This window comes from Salvelinus alpinus, chromosome 3, assembly GCF_045679555.1.
Source record: "Salvelinus alpinus chromosome 3, SLU_Salpinus.1, whole genome shotgun sequence".
NCBI lineage: Eukaryota > Metazoa > Chordata > Actinopteri > Salmoniformes > Salmonidae > Salvelinus > Salvelinus alpinus.
Window position 1 is genome coordinate 45,025,199 of NC_092088.1, and position 21,716 is coordinate 45,046,914.

At 39.5% G+C, this 21,716-nt stretch overlaps 2 protein-coding genes across 4 annotated transcripts; both read right to left on the reverse strand.

The window, feature by feature from the left end:
- Window positions 1–1,581: 1,581 nt before the first annotated feature.
- On the reverse strand, window positions 1,582–12,636 carry LOC139570797 (succinate dehydrogenase assembly factor 4, mitochondrial-like). 2 transcript variants are annotated; one of them, XR_011674169.1, is made up of 4 exons: window positions 12,424–12,598; window positions 6,234–6,347; window positions 2,952–5,040; window positions 1,582–1,722 (listed from the first exon to the last, which is right to left on the reverse strand). XR_011674169.1 is itself a non-coding variant. In XM_071392987.1 (3 exons), exons 1-3 carry the CDS (start codon window positions 12,506–12,508, stop codon window positions 4,931–4,933), a joined length of 309 nt encoding a protein of 102 aa, XP_071249088.1. In that variant the 5' UTR covers window positions 12,509–12,636; the 3' UTR covers window positions 1,582–4,930. The 2 variants fall into 2 exon arrangements, 1 of the variants encoding a protein (XP_071249088.1); XM_071392987.1 differs by having other exon boundaries at window positions 1,582–5,040; window positions 12,424–12,636.
- A 681-nt stretch (window positions 12,637–13,317) lies between these two features.
- On the reverse strand, window positions 13,318–19,498 carry LOC139570798 (T-cell leukemia homeobox protein 1-like). 2 transcript variants are annotated; one of them, XM_071392989.1, is made up of 3 exons: window positions 18,839–19,498; window positions 17,401–17,602; window positions 13,318–16,175 (listed from the first exon to the last, which is right to left on the reverse strand). In XM_071392989.1, exons 1-3 carry the CDS (start codon window positions 19,266–19,268, stop codon window positions 15,965–15,967), a joined length of 843 nt encoding a protein of 280 aa, XP_071249090.1. In that variant the 5' UTR covers window positions 19,269–19,498; the 3' UTR covers window positions 13,318–15,964. The 2 variants fall into 2 exon arrangements, with proteins under 2 accessions (XP_071249090.1, XP_071249089.1); XM_071392988.1 differs by having other exon boundaries at window positions 17,401–17,638; window positions 18,839–19,497.
- Between the last annotated feature and the right edge of the window lie 2,218 nt (window positions 19,499–21,716).

Sequence of the window (21,716 nt, forward strand, 5' to 3'; positions counted from 1 at the left end):
CTTGTGAATATTCCCTTTTGATTGCACAAATATTCCCATTTGTTCTCTCAGCTTTAAAATAAAGATGTTTTTCGAAATTACTGCCACAGGCATATGTTAAATAGTCAGGCACTCGCACATTGGAAAAGAGTGGAGGGGGTCAGAGAATTAAGAGGCAAAGGCCTGAGGCTATAGCCCACTAACAAATGACCGGCCTGGCCTGAGTATTTAACATACGGTATATGTCTATGGCAGTCATTCTGAAAAACATAGTTATATTTTATAGCAGAGAGAACAAATGGGAATATTTCTGCAATCAAAAGGGAATATTCACAAGGTACAAACCACACCAACTGAATATGTTTAAGATATTGAATGGAGTAAGTGACAGACAGAAGTAGGGGGCTCAACATTACCCACTCGGTATGACACTTGAACTTTGCATGTCACATGTGTTACGTGGCTGGATCACAAACAGACATATCTAGTATACATAAAAGCAACGTTCAGGGAATTTTATTAATTTTGACATTTGCTCAGTACTTGAAGGGTGAATAGAAAAACTTGCACAGACCTCTTTGAAGGTGCTAGCACATTACTGCCATCTAGTGGATGAAATTGTTTACAACACGGGGGTTAATTCTGTAAATACACTACAATTCAGCCATATGAGACTTGACACAGGATTATTAATGCTAACTTCAACCCATATCAGATATAATAATATTGGATACCTTATTGTACATACATTACCAACACATACATGAGCATAATAATACAGCCTGTCACATTTAACACTTCATCCAAAGTGCTTTACCGTAAAATTTTAAAACAGGCTTAAGAAAAAGAAATGCTTGCTGAAGTGGATTGCTGCATTTGGTTAGTAGTGAATAGATGTGTAAAGACCAGGGTTGGGTAGGTTACTTTCTAAGTGTAATCCGTTACAGTTACTAGTTGCCTGTCACAAAATTGTAATCAGTAATGAAAAAAAAGCCCCACTTGCATTCCATAGGCTTGGATTCACACTGTGCAGCTGTTGCAAGAGCACATTTTTCACTGTCTGTCCACTGGTTTCAAAAACAATGATTGATAGGCAGCTTAAACTTCTTGAATTCAACCATTATTGGGTTCAAATACACATTTCGATTTGTGAACAGCAATCCACAACAACCACAATCCGTAAGGCGCAAATAGCTAGATGAGAGAGCAGCAGTGTGATTCACATCAATGCACTATGTGGATATCAATAACAAGTGATATCCGTATCACCGTAGACTAAACCATTGCTGTCCTCCTTAATCCGTTACTCCCCAACCCTGGTAAAGACAAAGTAATATCATAAAATATAATTCTGTAAAATATTATTATTATTCATATTTTACCACAGACCTTAATATAAAATATTTGATTTTATATCACAGATAAAATGCAGCAATTACATTTCCTTTTATTACTTATAAAGAGAAGGATGGGAGGTAGGGGGATTGGGAGTTTCTTCAACCAAACCCATCTACACCCATCAATCCGCTTGTCCCACACCCATATCCCTCCATACAAGTGCCAACTGTCAACTTTCACTAAAAACCACACTTGAAGCAAATATAAACATGAAATTAAACCGATTTAATCAAAGAGCAGTTGAACAAGAGTGAGACAAGTTTAGCAAGAGGGGGATACAGTAGACTTGGCAGCCTGGCAGCATGAGATTGGTGCCAACATCAAAACAACTTCCCCTCATGTATCCTTGATAGAAAGAAAGAGAGAGCGAGATAAGTCACATTGTCTCAGCACAGTAGATTACAGCAGGGTTAGAGATATGCAGACGTACAGTTATGGTGCCAGGATTATTATTTCTTATTAGGGTGCTGTAGGAGGCAGTGAATCAGGACCTTTAGAGCCTCATTTCCACTGGCTAGGGCCGAGTGACTGAACTGTGTGAATGGTCCTGTCGTGTGTGTGTGTGTGTGTGTGTGTGAATAAGTAACCAAATAATATTAGACTGGTTCTGTATCATTGATCATCAACCCCCCCACAGCGGGTATGCACAGATGTAGGATCTTAATTTGATAATTTTCTCACAGCAGGAAAAGAATCCTCCAGCAACAGAAAATGTGAATTATGCAGATTATAATTCATTAACAGGCAGATCAAATTAAGATCCTACACCTGTATACATTCAGAGAAGCAGCCTAATTCCTGCAGCAATGAGCAATTATTACTCAGTCAATAAACACCATCAAGCGACAAAAGATCTAGCTAAGTTAGCTACAGAAAGTCATTAAGAAATCTGACCTTTCTGCAGCAGGTAGCTCTGGCCGGGAAGCTTCATCTTGTAACAGGTTGAGGGACTAACTTACTTCCACTAGCTAGCATGACTATAAACCAATAGCCAGCGCTAGCCAACTTTGTTCAGTTGTTGTTGAGTTTGTTATATTGATATGCTAAGTTCTGCATCTTAGCTAATAGTATTTTCTTTCTTCCTGTCACACTCACACAATCTAATCCTTTCTTTGTGCTGCCAACCTTGGCTGTAAACACCCCCTAAACCCCCTGAATAATCTGAGCGTGTGTGTACTTCCCGAGTATGAACAAAACAAAAAAAGAAAATTGAATAAATGTTTGTTTTACGTTATTCCATATCCAATTTTGACAATAAATTAGGATACAAGTAAATTTTCCGATTTTACAATTCAGAAATAAAAAAACGAAAATAATGTGATTTCCGTTTTCCATTCTGTGGTTTGACTCGGAAATCAAAATAACGAAACGTAAACAGACCGTGACAGCACATTCACAAGAATTATCAATGTAGACTACAGACTTGCTCTATGTACAGTACCAGAGGCTACTTTATTTCAAGTATCCAATTTCTATATTGAACCAGTTCTAAAATGACATTATGAAACACCTGCTCTCAGCCCTAGCCATTTAACAAAGGTCTTCACTCCAGGAGAGGCTCAAACAGAACATACCTTTTTCTTTAGCGCGTGGCTGTTGGATGAATGTATGCCAACTAAAAAAAATGCAATGGACGCATCCTTACAGCAACATTTGTTTCACTACATTCCTTATTGTAACAAAGATACAACCAGATATGCTGTATATAATGACGAGATGGTCTTATTTCCACCAGAACAATGGGAGTCGTCCCAAAGGCGTAAGGCAGGCGATCTGCTTACTCTCAACCAATGAGATGAGCTCCCAGACTGTAGCTAACACTAACCTCTAACATATCTAGGAATGTTTGAAAAACAGGTGGTGCTGAATCCAGACGTAACCCTTTTCTCTCCAATATTCTGAGATATTTGGATAAAATTTTCATGATCTATACAGGCACCCAGGAAGAACTTTTGGAATGCCATGCTTATCTTAACTCTGAATGAACACCTTCATTTCACCATTAACTTTGACCTATCACAAATCAATGTTCTTGATGTGATGGTTATTAAGGACAAAACTTCCCTCTCTACAGATCTCTATAGGAAACCTACGGACAGAAATACCCTCCTTAAAGGTGTCAGCTTTCATCCACGTCCACTTATTAAAAGTCTCCCTATAAGTCAATTCAGTCACATCAGAAGAATATGCAGCTTTGATGCTTCTTATCAGAAACAGACCATGAACCTCACACAAAGGTTTAAGGAAAGGGGATACAAAGACAATTGGGAAAAGCATGCCAATGATCATTTTGAAGGACTAACAGTTGGAAAGCCTTCACCCAAAACTCACCATTGGGGAAGGCATTTAAGGACGCCATCAGGAAGCACTGGTACATTATTGATACTGACCCACAATTGAAACCCATTTTTAAATATCGCCCAGGGTTTAACAAAATGGCCTACAAAAGTTAGAGATATTCTCGGTCAGAGAACCGTTACTACTTACAATGGGCCAGCCTGGTATAGGTGGTGTCATGCTCTTGTGAATTTTGGGTAGAGCTTATGACAGGTGTCACACGTGTGGTTGGGCAGTCAACATTCATATACTGTCTTTGTAAAATCCCCTTCATCCCCAAATTTTGACAATTCATTATGGATCCCAGAACATTTCCATACTCACAAAAAGCTTACTTCTCTCAAATGTTGTGCAGTCAAGTGAAATCCATAGATCACAGCCCAATTCATTTATTTAAATTGACCGATTTCCTTCAATTAACTCTAACTCAGTCAAATCTTTTAAATTGTTGCGTTTGTATTTTTGTTCAGTACATGTTACAGGGTAAGGGCGTGCCAGTCAGACAAGACGTAGAAGAGCCGCTCAGGTCAGGATGTCAGGTGGTTGCCTGTTGAGTGTCGCTGAGCAGGAGCGCTTCCCTTCATTGTACAGAACGCATAGAATCAATAAACAACTGAGAGACAGGAAAGAGAAAGAGAGTAGAGTGAAAAGAGACATGGCCTAATGTAGGAATACTGACAATCAGAGGCATTGTAGATGACTCTCAATATCATGAGCATACATCAAAAAGTGAAAACATGCCAGAGTAACCTCCAGAATTTTTTACATTGCATTTATTCATAACATTGCCATCTCTGTACAGGAAGCAATAACCTTGCATGACAATCGTTCACTATCAGTGGAGGCTGCTGAGGGGAGGACGGCTCATAAAATTGTTCAGAATGGAATCAAACAGCTTTTTGCCATCCTCCCTCAGCAGCCTTTACTGTTCACTAGGTCATCATGTCTCATCATCATCATCATACATTTCAACAAAGACAATATCAGTGTGCAAAGTGAGTATTGCACCATGAAAAGTAAGCGAGACTGTTCTACAGACTACATGTGTATAAATGTGAAATACAAATCAGATTGTATGGTTCATGGGGAAACAGTCCAGCCTGATTCAGTATGGTGCACTATTCCTGGTCTCTTGCACAACAATCCTCAGACATAGATGCATAAGTTATAGCTAAGGTATGTCCACATTGCATGTGTAATACACCAGGAATGGAAACTAGAAGTCGACACAGCGGCCCTTCCTCTCCCAGTCCCCGTAGCGCGTGGGTTCTGGGCCTCGGGGCCCCCCCTGCTCCTTAGTGGCTGGGTTCACATCATCAGGAAACTCTGGTAAATCAATGGGGAATGATTAGTGAGAGAGGTAATGGAGCATCCTAGAAGGTATCTGCAACCTTTTGCCTTATCTGTGACATAGTGAATATACCGTGCAGTCGGAAAGTATTCAGACCCCTGGACTTTTTCCACATTTTGTAAAAACTGAAAAATCACATTTACATACACTACCGTTCAAAAGTTTGTGGTCACTTAGAAATGTCCTTGTTTTTGAAAGAAAAGCACATTTCTTGTCCATTAAAATAACATCAAATTGATCAGAAATACAGTGTAGATAGACATTGTTAATGTTGTAAATGACTATTGTAGCTGGAAATGTCTGATTTTTTTATGGAAAATCGACAGGCATACAGAGGCTCATTATCATTTTAAAAGGCTAATTGATCATTAGAAAACCCTTTTGCAATTATGTTAGCACAGATGAAAACTGTTATTCTGATTAAAGAAGCAATAAAACAGGCCTTCTTTAGACTAGTTGAGTATCTGGAGCATCAGTATCTGGAGCATCAGCATAGAAAGAGGAGTGGGAGGCCCCGGTGCACAACTGAGCAAGAGGACAAGTACATTAGAGTGTCTAGTTTGAGAAACAGACACCTCACAAGTTCTCAACTGGCAGCTTCATTAAATAGTACCCACAAAACACCAGTCTCAACATCAACAGTGAAGAGGCAACTCCGGGATGCTGGCCTTCTAGGCAGAGTTCCTCTGTCCAGTGTCTGTTCTTTTGCCCATCTTAATCTTTCATTTTTATTGGCCAGTCTGAGATATGGCTTTTTCTTTGCAACTCTGCCTCGAAGGCCAGCATCGTGGAGTCGCCTCTTCACTGTTGACGTTGAGACTGGTGTTTTGCGGGTACTATTTAATGAAGCTGCCAGTGAACAGACTCCTTCATTTTAGAGAATTTGGCAGTACATCCAACCAGCCTCATAACCGCAGACCACGTAGTGGTGGTCACACCAGATGGTCACCAGATTATGACTGTTTTCTGATCCACACTCCTACCTTTTTTTCTTATTTATTATTAAGGTATCTGTGACTATCAGATGCATACCTGTATTCCTAGTTATGTGAAATCCATAGTTTAGGGCCTAATTAATTCATTTCAATTGACTGCTTTCCTTATATGGACTGTAACTCATTAAAATGGTTGTGTTTATATACACAAAAAAACAGTGTATTTGTCCTACTTTCAAGGGGATCCTTTGTCTTCTCATCATTCATGTCAAAGCGGCCCTGGGGGGTTTTGGCCTTGCGCAGTGGCTCCTTGTCCTTCGCTGCTCCACTTGCTGTCCGCAAGCATCCTTTACACAAGAGAACCACATTACAGCTGAGGCATTAAACTTCATAGCTAACCTAAAAGATACATTTGTGTTGATATTCTGAGATTATTTTTACATATCAACATGAGATGATCGTTTAACAGGTGGCTTGAGAAGGGTATCAATCTCTTGGTGTAGATTTTCTAAACAAATTATGTATGCGAGTGTAGGAACCATTTCCTGACTTAAAATTAAAATAGTTCACCCAATTTCAGTTTGTGACAAAACAAGCTAGCATAGAGAATCATTGTACCAGGGCTGACAACTTTTGAAGAAAGCTTGGAGTGAGATTTTCCATGTAAATTTCATTGCCCACTGGCACAATCCCTTGATGGAAAATGTTACTGTTTTAAAGCTTATTTCCTGCAATTCTACGTATTGTGACATCGCTTAGGCGCAGAACCAGGGTGGAATAAAAAACAAACCAAAAAAAAATGGTCAGGTGTATTCAGGAGGCTTTGAACATTAAATTAACACACAATTCAATGACTGCTACTTTGAGATTTTGGGGGGATGAAATTTAAAGTAACATTTTAATATCAATGGTCAATGGCAGTGGGTAACCAAATCAGGTTGCAGTCTCCTTGTCCATAGACTGCTTTCAAGGTATGGACACAATTGTTTAAATTTGGGTGAACTCTCTTTAAAAATAGGTCTGGAAGAAAATCCTGCTTGCTCTCCAGAAGGGTTGGCCTCCTTGTTACAACAATTCATTTCTCAAAAATCACCCAACCTTCAAGAAAAATCAAATGAATACCAATATGCAGGAGGTTTATGCCTACTAGTTGAAGATCCTTGCAAAGGGTCGGAAACCTTCCGGTAAATTTCCGGGAATTCTTCAGGAAATTTTCCTTGGGATGTTAAGCCTGGGAATTTGGGTAATTTCGCTTAAATTCATCAAAAAAAGTTAGCTTTTAACAGTGAACCTTTTTTATGGGATACACAAGGCAATTCTAGGTCTTGTGGCATATTTTGGTTAAACTATCCCCAATTCAATGGAATTGCAACCCTCTGCATGCACAGTGCATTCTTCCATCACATGTACAGCTGATTCTCAAGATCTTGCACATTAATGAGATGCTATTGAGCCTACACTACTACACTGTCTGAGCCAAGGACTACCTGCTTTCTGGTAAGTTTTGATTACTACCTGGGTGGGGTGAATATATTTTATATGACATACATGATTTTCTGTTAACTAGTAAATAGTAGCCTACAGCAAAGTGTGTTTAAATTCTAACTTGTTAACAATTTCTGCTAGTTAGTTTTTGCTACCATGTGGGTTTTAGCTTGCTTGAGCCTGCTAACTGAGGAGTGTTAATTCACCTGTTTCCATACGTGTTTAATTTTAAAATATTTCTTACAAAGGAGTTGTTTAATCTAACTGCTTAACTATTTACCTGTACATGGAATTGTATTAGGGTTTTTTTCACTCATTTTTGCCACGGGCACAATATGGAGACATTTCACTGCAGCTAATGTAGAAGGAAAACCTGAGTACATTTGCAAATACTGTGCCAAATCATATGTGAAGAATGCAACAAAGATGCAGAAACATCTGGCCAAGTGCATAAAGTTCCCTCAGCACTCACAACTAGCAACCTCTGACAAAAGTCCCTCTACTTCTATTCGAGGTGAAAAGCACTCACAACTAGCAACCTCTGACAAAAGTCCCTCTACTTCTATTCGAGGTGAAAAGGATGAATCAGACGGGGTTTTTTACTCAATGGAGGAATGCAGTCAGAGAAATTCTGATGAATGTCTTGCTCGCGCTGTGTATGCAACTGGTTCACCTCTGATGCTCACAGGCAATGTGTATTAGAAGAGATTTCTGAATGTTCTTCACCCAGCATACACCCCTCCAACCAGACATGCTTTATCTACTAATTTGCTGGATGCAGAGTTCAGAGTTCAAGTGAAGGTCAAGTAAATCATAGAGAAAGGAGACTGTATTGCAATCATCTCTGATGGGTGGTCGAATGTTCGTGTGCAAGGAATAATTAACAACATCATCTCCACCCCTCAACCAGTATTCTCAACCACACTGTATATAGACTTTTTTTCGATTGTGTTTTTGACTGTATGTTTTGTTTATTCCATGTGCATCTCTGTTGTTGTTTGTGTCGCACTGCTTTGCTTTATCTTGGCCAGGTCGCAGTTGTAAATGAGAACTTGTTCTCAACTAGCCTACCTGGTTAAATAAAGGTGAAATTTAAAAATTATTCAAGAGCACAGACACAAGGGACAACAGACACACTGGTCTCTACATTGCAGATGAGCTGAAGCCAGTCATCAGTGACCTTGGACCACAGAAGGTATTTGCACTGGTGACAGACAATGCTGCGAACATGAATGCTGCATGGTCTAAAGTGGAGGAATCCTACCCTCACATTACACCCATTGGCTGTGCTGCTCATGCTTTGAATCTGCTCCTCAAGGACATCATGGCACTGAAAACAAGAGTGCCAAGGAAATGGTTAGGTATGTGAAGGGTCATCAAGTTATAGCAGCAATCTACCTCACTAAGCAAAGTAAGAAGAATAAGAGCACCACATTGAAGCTGCCCAGCAACACCAGTTTGGCGTGGTGTTGTCAGTCTCCTGGAGGGGAAGGAGTCTCTCCAAGAAATGGCCATATCACAGTCTGCCGACATGGACAGCCCCATCAAGAGGATCCTCCTGGATGATGTATTTTGGGAGAGAGTGATAAGCACCCTGAAACTCCTGAAACCTATAGCAGTAGCCATTGCACGGATTGAGGGAGACAATTCCATCCTGTCTGATGTCCAGACTCTGCTTGCAGATGTAAGAGAATAAAACCATACTGTCCTGCCCACTTCACTGTTGCTCCAAGCAGAGGAAACTGCAGTTCTGAAATGCATCCAAAAGCGTGATGACTTCTGCCTGAAGCCCATACACACCACAGTGTACATATTGGACCCAAAGTATGCTGGCAAGAGCATCATGTCTGGTGCAGAGATCAACAATGGTGTCATCAGTACTGTGTCTCACCACCTTGGCCTGGATGAGGGCAAGGTTATTGGCAGTCTGGAGAAGTACACTTCCAAGCAAGGGCTTTGGGATTGAGATACAAAATGGCAGTCGTGCCAACATATCTCATCAGCCTGGTGGAAGGGACTTTGTGGCTCTGAGGCTCTTTCCCCTGTTGCCTCCATCATCCTCCAAATCTCACCAACATCAGCCACCTCAGAGCGCAACTGGTCCTTGTTTGGGAACACACACACCAAAGTATGCAACAGGCTGAGCAATACAAGGCTTGAAAAATTGGTGTACATACATTTTGAGCCTGACAACGAGCCATCCTCAACAAAGGTTGGAAAGTGACAGTGTAGATGAGGCCTCAGAGTCTGATGTTCAAGAGGTGGACATTGTGGAGGTCCAGGGAGAAGAGATGGAAGCCTGAGAGCAAGACAACCAAAGCTTTATTTTCTAGACTATTATTTTACAGATGTATGCTGAAAACATTTTTGGGAGATCCGATGGATCATTGGGGATCATTCAATTTTCCCATTTGTTGTTCTGTGAAATCATCCCATGTGAAGAGTCACCTCGTTTAATTAAAGTTCAATTCGTAACTAAATTGTTTTTTAAATTTATATTGGAAGGATTTAATAATTTGCAATTATGTCTACTTATGATAAGGTAAAAGGTTTATGTTTCAGTCTCAATATGATATGGTAAATATATTCATTGCAAAAAACATCTACATTTAAATGGTATTAAAAATAATTTGCATATATTTCCATTAACTCCCATATATTCCCGTTAACTCCCACAGAAAGTTTCCACCTCTGAATATTCCCCAAAATGTGCAACCCTACTCTACATAGACAAAATATAATGTATTTATGAGTTGTGAGTACCCCTACCATCTCTGCCTAGCATGTGCACAATACTGAAATGGCAAATTATATTTAATTCCTATATTTGAGCATTTAATATCTAATGCTTATTTGTATGATATTCAAAACTGTCTATGAATGGCTGCAAAAATATATAGCCTCAATTCATTTTCAAAGACCCCAAGTAGGCATATAAGATTTCAAATATGTTACTTTTTTCAGGAAACTAGACGTATGTCGTTCTTCACTACTTCACAGGAGACATTTGAACGTAAACACTTTTTTCTTATTCAAAATGCTTTTTTGGCAGAAATGCCTTCTGGAACATTTGAGCTTTCATGTGCCTTAATAACAAACTTGTATGCCATCTGTAAATACAAATAAAATTGTTAAATTACGAGCCTAGTTGGTTTAGCCACAGAAGAAGACAGCAAACTTCCCGCTAGCTATGATTGGCTGAGATAATGAGTGGGCTGGACATGCCCGAGAGACGAGTTCGGATTGGTCTGCCATGTAGCCCGCTTCTGGCTATAACATGAGCTGGTCAGTATGTGTAGGTAATCCTTTCTAACACTTTATTTTTAATTTTTTTAAAGATATCACCTAGTAAAACTGCATAAGTGTTGCTCTCCACTTTCTGGAGGACCGATTTTTGAAATCAGTGGAATTAGAATATGATAGCTAAGGAGTTGGAGAAAATTCTCACATTTGATTGCAAATATGCACTGAGTCAAAAACAGAAAACACCCATCTCCAGATTACATCTTCAAACTAAGGGCAACCATGTCATCCATAAGAGAGTCTAGCTAGCTACATTTTTAGATATTACACATTTAATTTTGTCAGAAAATAATTTCCATTTCAAGTTAGTGTACTGTTAGCTAGCTAGCTAACATTAGCCGACTGGCTAGCTAGCTAACGTTACATGTATGATCTGTGTAGTAATATTATTCATATCTCACAGCCATTTGCATTTCTAGTTACAGTCTAATGTTAGCTAGCTAACATTGAACATGGTTGGTTAGCTACCTGCAGATTCATGCAGGGTAGTAACGTTATGAGTTGGGATTATGGTTCATTGTTTAGCTAGCTAGCTACATGTCTAAACAAAAGACTCCGCTGTGCAAGTAACTATTTCAATAGAATGTTATGTCACTGTGACAACTGTCGATAGATGTAGCTGGTAAATTTGCTCTGGCTATCTACTCCAATTTCAGAGCACTCTCGTCTGAGTGTGCCAGAGCACAGAATAACTGACAAATTTACGAACGCTTCACCCGGTATCAGTAAACGTTGTCAAAAAAGCATAATTCAATTGTTGCCAGCCGCACAGCTGCAGTCACCAACGCTCTGGGTAACATAAAAAAAGCCTAACCAGCTCTGCTAGGGCAAGTAAAATGGTCCGAGTGAGCTGTACTCTCATTTGTGTCTGGAAGTAACTAGCAAGCTAGCCAACATTAGCTTGGGTGCTTGTCTGCTGTTAGGTCAAAACGCTCAGATCAACCCTACTTTTCAGCCAGAGTGTCCAAAACGTTCCGAGGGGGAAACACTCTGAATTTACAAATGGTCAAGCCGACCACGTTCTGTGTTTATGAACACTCCAGATTAAATGTACAAACCCACCCATAGTATAAATCAGATTTTAGTTTTAAGAGATGGGTGGGGCTAAAACTTAAGGGTGTGAACGATGCTGAATGGTGTAGAGACAAAGACCTCTCCAGTAGGTACCAAAACATTAAAGGGCCATTTCAACAAAGTGAGTTAATCAACTTTCATTTTCTCCAAAGTTTATCAACTTTCAAAGCAGAATTACTTTCCAATTGTATCTCAACTGTGGTGTATAATATACAAGTTTCTAGCTCTGAGTCTCTACTTTTAGACAATGTAAAAATAATGTTGCTACATAAGACCGGTCGGTCGCATGTGATTACACTGGCAAAATTGGGAAGGTCTGTAGTGACGCCTCTAGCACCGAGATGCAGGTGCCTTAGGCCGCTGCACACACACACTGTCCTACATTGCCGAGGAAGAGCTTGCAAACAAGCGTTTCACTGTACTAATTACACCTGCTGTATATTTTGCACTTGACAAATAAACGTCAATGTTGATGTTGTTTACCTTTCTAGCCAGCAAGCACGCGCACATTGTGGCTAGCCACTTTGAGAAAGACACTCTTCGAGTTAATAAGACACGCACCTGTAAAAGCAGACTCCATGAATAACCCTTGGGTCGCACGAAAAATCGATGTTGAAGCACATACGCGTAGTAGAGACATGTTCATTGCCGTTAGCTAGACACACTGGCTTGATAACAAAGGTCAAACAGTCAATTACACAACTTTATGGTGTTTTGGCAAGCATTAATGACGTCTGGAACGTCATCATATTGCGACAAAATGAACTCTGCAGTAACTACGTATGGACACCAGGGCGAGCCAAAGTGAAATGTGTGAGTCAATCAGGATGCAGTGCAAATCAGAATCCTTGGGACGTCCATACCCTAAACCCTAACCTTAACCTCTACTCTTACCCTACCCCTTACCTAACTCTAACCTTAACCATTTCAAATGTTAACTGCGATTGGGTCAGAGTTGGGACGTCCTAAGGATCCCGGATAGCACCAACCATCAATCAGGCATTGGGATAAGACTCAGCCTTGTACACAACACAACCTAGCACCACCGGTATGTCCCTGTGTAAGTGCTTTCATCATCATGTCTTCTGGACGCAGAACGTGATGTAACATCATTATGAATGTCTGTGGGAGAAGTCATGGGTCTATGTTCTTCTCCTTATAAATTGTATGCATGTGTGCATATGTGGAAAAAGTATATTTTTGTTGGCATGACTATTTGTGACACACACAGATTGATGTTTCCCATGGGTTCTCATGCTTTCCTTGGATGCTTTATCACTAAAAACAGTGAAGTGTGGAAGAAGTATGGTGTAACCTATCAATCCACCGATCAGTGGTCCAGAGGAGATGAGAAAATAAAGCCAATATTTAGTCTCTTGTTATATTTTAAACAAGAGAACTAATGGGTTAGAAGAGCCAAACATTTTTCAAATACAAAACCATGAAGACAAATACTACAAATGATACAAAATCATTTAATACAAATTTGTAACGTACAAATTGCCCTATTCTGTTCATGACTATGATTAAACAATGATTGCAGGATAACGTCTGCAATAAACTATTTATTTTACATGCAGCTCGAAATTAAAAACAACCTTGCTCCATTCATACATTTTAAATTCAGAGACATAGGCTACACAATGATTTATGGCTTTGCATGATACAGTGATTCATCTGGGTCTAGACACAAGAGATTATACTGTAGCTAATTTGACTCATACAGTCCTATTCATAAATCAATAGGATTTATTGCAAATGAATTGTAGCAATGTTCATGAAGGACATGACACAGATCGGTTTATTGCAATTTATGTTTTAACTTCTTAATTGATGATGTTCATGATATGCTGCTTTGTTTCCCTGGTGGTGAATGAAAAATGCATGGGCTTCAGTGACTCACTGTGGCTGAGTTATACATTACTGTAGTATAAACAGGAGACTAAGCTGTAACTCAGGGTTAACGCTCATTGGGAGTGTGTAGTGATGAATGCATTGCAACATTACAGATTATAGAGAAGCAAAGCCCAATAAAATCAAATAGAGGACATGTTTAGAAACATCCATACTTCATACAGTATGTTACAAAAAGGTGCAGAATAATAGCAAAATAAGAACTGAGGAATATTTGTGGCTGTGTCACTAATATTGTTTGATTGTAGTTACAAGGTGGAATTGTGGCAGAGAAAACAAGCAGTAAATGCTCACTTGGTCGAAATGCAATAACATGTTAAGACAGTTCTGAAATGCACAAAGGACATGTATTTGATTGCATAAACCAAGCCTAAATAATTTTCATTTAATGAAAAAAACAAATAAGAATACTGATTTAAAAAATGAGAAGACTGAGGACACGAAAGAAATGCAAGGTGTTGCCTAAGCACTCACTCTAATCTGCCGCTCACTGTGCTTGTCCACTTCTTTTAAACTTATCTGCCATTTTGACCACCTTTTTCCCTTGAGGGCTTTGAAACAACTGAAAGCCAGCATGCTTGCTTGGTTTAGGAATTTCAGGAGTTTTGGAAAAGCCACTTAAGTGATGCTGCAGTGCTGATATTTCTGAGTAGATGGGGAAATTCTACCCTTACATTCCTTTTTGACCATGGGGAGAGAGGCCCTGGACTAACTCACACACACACACGCACGCACGCACGCACACAGACACACACACACACACACACACACCACACACACACACACACACACACACACACACACACACACACACAGCTGCATAAGATCAGCATCACACACACACTTCACAGTTGCAATGAGTGTTACACTAACACACAAGTGCAGAGCCGCATACTCCATAATGTAAATTCACATTCATCATTATCATGCAACCAGTATTAATCACTTGCTGGAAACACCCATTATAAAGGTCTGGTATTGACTAATAAGGGCAGATATGCGAGGGATGGTTCCTATAGTCAAAAATAGTCTGGCCATCAGTTTTCCCAGACACAGCAATGTAGTTCCTTCCATGCACTCCAAAATGCATGATGACCATTGGTTTAAAACAAAATATGACAAAAGCACAAAGCACAATACTGCTGTATTAATTATTTTAAAAGATTTTATATGGCCTTATAATTCTTGCCTGTCATCATATGTATAAATGGATCACCAGAACTGAAATGATTAGAGGACTATAGCCTAAAGTACAAGAAAATTGAACAAATAACACCTTATTTTACAGGCATAATTCAGCTGTTTACCTGGTTTTTATTAAGAAATTATAGGCTAATAGTAACAATGGATAGGCTACCTACCAAAAAAAAATACTTCAACAAACTCAAGGCAATATTAATATTTCTACCATCGTGCTTGTTTGAAAGATAAAAACAAGAATTAATATTGGATAATTAATTAGTAAAATATTTAGATAACTCATTTCTAAGCAAATACCAGGTAAATACCAGACTGCAATAAAGTTTCATCCAAATGAATAAGTGCTTGAGTGATGTGGTAAAAGGTAAAAGATAATTACTCATTTATAAGAGAGAAACTTGATGAGATGGTAAATTGTCAAATATTGTCACTGCTTCTTCCCTGCACAGAGAGAAAGGTGTTGCGTCTAGTCAACTGCTAAAACCTAATTTATAACTATTGTTATCAATATGAACATTGTTATGAGACGCAGATAGGCTACTGAATGTATGCCACCGAATCGATACATTTTTCTTGAATTAGGCCTGTTCCTAAAATGATCAGGTATGAATATCTATACGTTTTCCTGTTAGAGAAAGTGCTAAAATAAGTGCTCACTTATTATTGACTTATATCAAGGTATATCTATATGCTTAGTCCATAATTAGGACTGGATTATGTTTTACTGAAAATGTTAAATAAAAACTTCTGAAATTAAATCACGTAAAAACAGGCAGATAAACTGAAACTCAAAAGCCCGTTGCTATTGAGCGCGTGTCGTGGCCTAAGTTCACTGACACTATCAACCTAAACTTTTTTCGGGGCAGTGTCAGATCAATCCGGTCGTCGTGAGTCCTATTTTTTCAAGTCCTCTTCATGATCTTAAAAAGTTGTTCACTATATTACTACAATCACTTTAAAGAGGGAAAATAAAAGCGGTCAGAGTTTGTTATTCGCAGGCGGACACGCTGCTGATTTTGGCAGTGTTTTCAGTCCACGGCTGGAGGTTCTGAAGCGCAAACAGGGAGCTGTTATGCAGGCAGAGCGGGTCCGGGTTTGCCGGTTGATTTATCGTTTTCTGAAAAGCCTCCTGTTGGAGTTGCATGAGGATCCGGTTGGCTTGCTGTCGCTCTGCTTCTCTCTCCTCCGCTGTCTGGCGCCTGGAACACCGGAGACACAAGAGAGACACTGTGAGGCGTCAGAGGGAAATTATATCCAAAACAGGCTGCGTCGTATACGTACAGGCCTTGAGATCTACATCACATTTTGACACAAAGTGAATGTCTTCTGGATTTATTTGAACACGTTTAGTCAATCATGATTAGCCTAGATTATAGCACATTGTTTAACAAAATTAGCATGTAGGCAAAATTGCTTGCTTACGCATTATTAACATGTTGGCTAAAAGCTGATATCCAAATACAAATTGCCCACAATGTTCGAAATATTTCTCAGCCAACAATAGCCTATGTGGAAATAAATACAGTTTGGCAATTAATTTGTCTTCGTCTGATGACATAAATCTTTCTTTAGATTTTGATGTTATGTTCTCCCATTGACTGAATAATTATTATTAGGCCTAGACTATATAACATAATATTAATCGTTGATTGATATGTTATTTAAAAAATTCTAAAATTCAATCTCCAGAGACGTATTAAACTGCTTCAGTTACGGAAAACAACTTCAATCTTAATGCGTAAAAGATGTGGCTAAATTGGCCTTCCACTTTTACCCACGATATGTTTAATCTGAAAATAGCTTAATAAATACCTTAGAAATAATGATTTTTGTCTGAAATGACATTATTTCGAAAGATGAAAAAAACGTTCACTTTTACAAGAGTAGTCATATGCTAAGATAATCATTATCCTACTTTTGTGGGATATGATATAGTTAGTTGCCACAGAATGTAACTCATTATAAGACTGACTTTGTCTTTTCCTTGACTGTTGCAAGACAACATTAATTATCTGAATGCAACGGTTTAGAACCGAAAACTTCAATAGTAAAATACAATTTACGACCTGGGGTAGACAAAGAAGTGGGGCGATTGGATTTTTGTATATATTTGTTATCAAATGCACACAATTAATTAATGTCATATAATAGATAAAGACATAATTTTCTATGCGTTATTATATTAGAGTTCATATTTGTAAAACATCACCCAAATGTGTAGACCTATTGCTATTTTTGTTGGGTTTGTAGCCTTCTTGGAGTGTAAATAAATTGCCCATTCTATACATAAAAGCACCAACAGACCTAAAACACACACATACACGCGCGCGCACACACAAACAAACTATGACATTCCGCGCTGGAGCGTACACTTTATAGGCTACGTTAAATGTGGCCTATACAGATACTCATCAGTAATCTCACCTCCATTTTGTTCTTCTGTTCTGGAACCATGTTTTGACTTGCGCATCAGTCATCTTGAGGGCCTTAGCCAAAGCCGCTCGCTCTGCGGAAGCCAGGTACTTCTGTCGGTGAAAGCGTTTCTCCAGCTCGCAGATCTGCAGGCGGGTAAAAGACGTCCGGGGCTTTTTCTTTTTTGGGGGCGTTCGGTTCTGGTACGGGTGACCTACACGGCGTGTTACAGTGAGTGGTGAAAGCGCCACTGGATTGGGAGACGGATAGATAGGGACAAAAGCAAGCAGCAAAATCAGAAAGAGAGCAGCAACAGAGCAGCGAAGCAAGTTCAAGAAACGTCAGACATAGAGGGGAGATCTATAGCTCGCAGGGAAAATTAAAGGGTTAAAATGCCGGAACGTGACACAAAGAAGCGCAAATTCATTATGAAATGTCAAATTCCTAGACCAAACATCCTATTGTTAACAGTCTACTCGGATACATGCAGCCCTGAATTATATAAGTGTGAGGAAAAAACTTTAGTCAAAAAACAAACATTTAAAACCCCATCCCACCCTCTTAGAAAAAAAGGTTCTGTATAGAACCAAAAAGGGTTATATTGCTTGCTTCATATATGGCACCCCTAAAGGTTCTACATAGAACCCTTTTGAACCCCAGCGGTTCTTCTTCACAACCAAAATGTGTGTATTGTTTTTGCATTATTATTGCTAGGTGTTACTGCACTGTTGGAGCTAGAAACACAAGCATTTCGCTGCACCTTCGATAATATACGCAAATCTCTGTACGTGACCAATAAACTTTGATTTGATTTGAAAATTGGTTCCTTATAGAACCCTTGGGTTTCATATAGGGTTCTAAATTGAACCACTTTCGGTTCTATATAGAACCTTAAGTGGTTCCATACATGAACCAAGCATAGAACCCCTTTTGGTTCTATCCAGAAACTTTGTTTCTAAGAGTGTAGGCTTGAAGTTAACTTTTAAAATGTCAGTTTGAAGGATAATTTTCATGTTAAATCATGGAGCACTAAGAAGCACAAATGCGTGTGTTAGCCTATACTTTGTTGGAGCAATTTGGGAAATGTAATTTAGGCTATTTCGATAGCATGCATATATGTCTTAGGCTAGGCTATCTAAGTCACTGTTAATTGTAGGTGCTTCTTATGAGCTATAAAGGCCTAGTAAAATAAGTGAAAGCCATTGGTGTTCATCAACTAAAATCGTCTCATGAAATTACACAGCGTGTTCAGCAGTAGCCTAGCTTATGCTTTATTATCGATTATTTCAGAGTTCAGAGTTCATCAGGAAAAATTACTAGGTTATGGACCATCATCAGAAACAAATAGAATGACAGGGATTGTACCATAATAAACATGGCAACGCCATGCATATTGCTATTTAATTTCCAGATAACCAACCACATTTTATGTGCATTAGAGGTGGTCTACCTGTGAACCTGTCTTTGGTGTATCTTCTGTTGCTCTCCATCCAGGGGAAGGTAAATCCCGTCAGGTTGTTAATCGAGCCTGGTATCGTGGACATACCACCGGGGATGGACGAGTGTCCACTGTTCAGAGGCCGGTGCGCGGGCACACGGATGACTCCAGCCGCGTTAACGTTATTCCCACTGACGTTCATCCCCATGTTCATGTTATAGGTGCCGCTCAGATTGGCTACCCCATATGCGTTGCTGTTATATCCAGAGTTGTTGCCGGTGAAGTTACCCGTCATGGTGTTGTAGGCAGTGCTGACAACGCAGCCGAGTCCATAGTCCGACTCGGGCATCCAGCTCTGATCCACATTGTTGAGGATGTGGTCGATCCCAAAGCTGATGGGCTCGGCGTGAGTGTGCTGGAGATGCGCTCCAATATGATCCATGGCCTCCTCGAGCCCCCCGCGAGGTACAGAGGTGCTCCACGCCGTGCGCCTTATCTTGGAGCTTAAAAACGTATTCTGCTCTCGCTCCAGTCGTTATCTAATAAGTGTGGGTGCATGTGTGTGAGTGTGTATGTGTTTGTATGTGTGCGTGAGAGAGTGTATATGTGTGTGACGCTAAACTAAAAGCGATTGTCTATTTTTTTCTTCTTCCTTTTTGGCTCAGGCAGCCTTGCCGGCTGGAGTAAGAGAGCATCAATCAAAGTGCCAAATAGGCAGAGCGAGATTAAGACCCAATTTTAGGCCTCGAGACTCAATTGGCTAAAGACACTACGGAGAGGCCACAAGCTCATTCCGTGAAAGCTGCGCGCCTTCTCTATGGACTCGTGGCACACTTCATAAACACCAGACGGAGTCTTGTGAAAGTAGGCAATGTTTATATTCCGTAGCCTATTCATTTCACCTCATGGCACGGTACATCTTCCCAACATCGATTACAAAACTGTTTTACAAACCTCAAAGTAACCTAAGGTAAATAGGTGCGTGGTCAGCTCCGTGCAAGCAGTGAAAGTGTTTAACGTGTTTCGAGAGCTCCGTCCATCCATCCGTCATAAATAAATAAATGGGTATAGGCCTCTGTGTTCAACTTATTTCAGGATGGCCTAATCAAAGGTCTCCATTTGACAGTGGTTCTTGGGAACACAATTGAACTGGAGACAAATCTACGTCCATGATCAAGCAAATACGCAACCCAACAACATTACGCAAAATAAAACTCCATTCGGTTATAATTGGGGAAAAACATCAACAAATAGCGAACTTTGTTTTGATACAAGGACAAGATGAGGAAGTAAATCGATTAATAACATCCTAAACCTTTAGTTAACTGCATATCATAATGAATTTCAAACAGACCTGCAATGTGCTCATCTTTTATATAAAACGCATTAATGGCATAGGCCCATGCGTAATTCTCAAGTTATTCAATTCACTTGTGAATAGTGGGCTCATCTCTTGATTCTATATGTAATTAAAATCCAATACTGCCAAATAGATCCGTGCCATATACAGCCGGAAGGAGTTGATTAGGCTTTCAGGGGAAAAGGGAAATCAAATAGGTCAATTCATGATAAGCATATCGCGTGCTCAACTCCTATAATCATCTCCTATAATTACCCCATTATTTATTTATGTTTCCTATAGTGGCATTATTACAAAAGTAATGTTTTTTAATTAGCCATTGACCGAGTGTACATGTGTCAATACATTCCCCCCAGAAGAACCAGAAATATTCAGGCTACGCACACACGCCTCGCATGCCTATTACATTGTTTGTGAAATAAAATAAAAATAGTATAAACCATTTGACTACAAACTCGGTATTTTTAATGCAACATATCCACTGTCTTACTCAATCTGTATACGTCATTAATGATCAATGGCTTTGTATTATGTATTCAATAACATTCAAGTTAAAATGAATAAATATTGGCTACCTGTAGCATATCTAAATAAAAGCCCAATAAATTATCAAAGCGAGTTTTTGGAATGCGTTATTAATCTACACCTAATAAATGTTTCGAAATTAGAAATTCAACAAACAAAAACATACACTTTAAAACAATTAAATGAAAATGAAACCATACGGGTCATTGATTTTCTCTCCTCTCGAAAGCTTCAGGGACGTGATTATTTAACCGAGAGCATTAAAGTATTTATATTTGATCTCCAGATTCTCACTGGCCAATTGACCAACATTAAAGTTTAATGGCTCGCGGTGCTCCCAAACTTGTGTGGTATACCAACTCGTTAAAATCTGGACTAGGCTAATAACGAACGTTGAGGACTTTCAGGAAGGGGTAAATAATTCAAATGAAATGCAATAGTCTACTAATGCAGTCACGGAGGACAGCACGCTTTTCTTTTTTTCTTCTGAGAGAGTAAGAGCATGAGCCTATACACACACGCAAGTATCTCTTCTGAAAATGTTGCCTATCTGTCATTTAATAGGCACTATGATAAGGCTTATTATAATTAATCGAAATGGTGGTGTAAATGATTTGCTGTTCTCATGCACAGTGGACCATGGGTCTTGTGTGTGTTTGCCTGTGTGTGTGTGTGTGTGTGTGTGTGCGTGTGTGTGTGTGTGTGTGCGTGTGTGTGTGTGTGTGTGTGTGTGTGTGTGTGTGTGTGTGTGTGTGTGTGTGTGTGTGTGTGTGTGTGTGCACGCGCGCGCGTCATACACCTCCAATCCAACTAGGAGTAAAACTGGCAGCGGCATTTTATCAAACTCGATTATTGAGCAGCGACCACCAATTGCAGCTCCGGTGTCGATGTTGGGTTTGGCAAAACTTGTCTTTAGAGACATTTAGCCTATTGATTTCTTACCACTTTAAGTAGCCTATGCTTAACAGTGCACTAATCCCAGTGTTTTAGGCTACATTAGCCTAT

Coding starts and splice junctions, on each gene's coding strand:
- LOC139570798 (XM_071392988.1), bottom strand. CDS start 19,268: ATGGATCATATTGGAGCGCATCTCCAGCACACTCACGCCGAGCCCATC. Junction 17,639..18,838: donor CACCAAAGACAGGTTCACAG/GTAGACCACCTC, acceptor CTCCCAATCCAG/TGGCGCTTTCACCACTCACT. Junction 16,176..17,400: donor AACAGAAGAACAAAATGGAG/GTGAGATTACTG, acceptor CCGGTGTTCCAG/GCGCCAGACAGCGGAGGAGA.
- LOC139570797 (XM_071392987.1), bottom strand. CDS start 12,508: ATGAACATGTCTCTACTACGCGTATGTGCTTCAACATCGATTTTTCGT. Junction 6,348..12,423: donor CATGGAGTCTGCTTTTACAG/GTGCGTGTCTTA, acceptor TCTTGTGTAAAG/GATGCTTGCGGACAGCAAGT. Junction 5,041..6,233: donor GACAAAGGATCCCCTTGAAA/GTAGGACAAATA, acceptor TTGATTTACCAG/AGTTTCCTGATGATGTGAAC.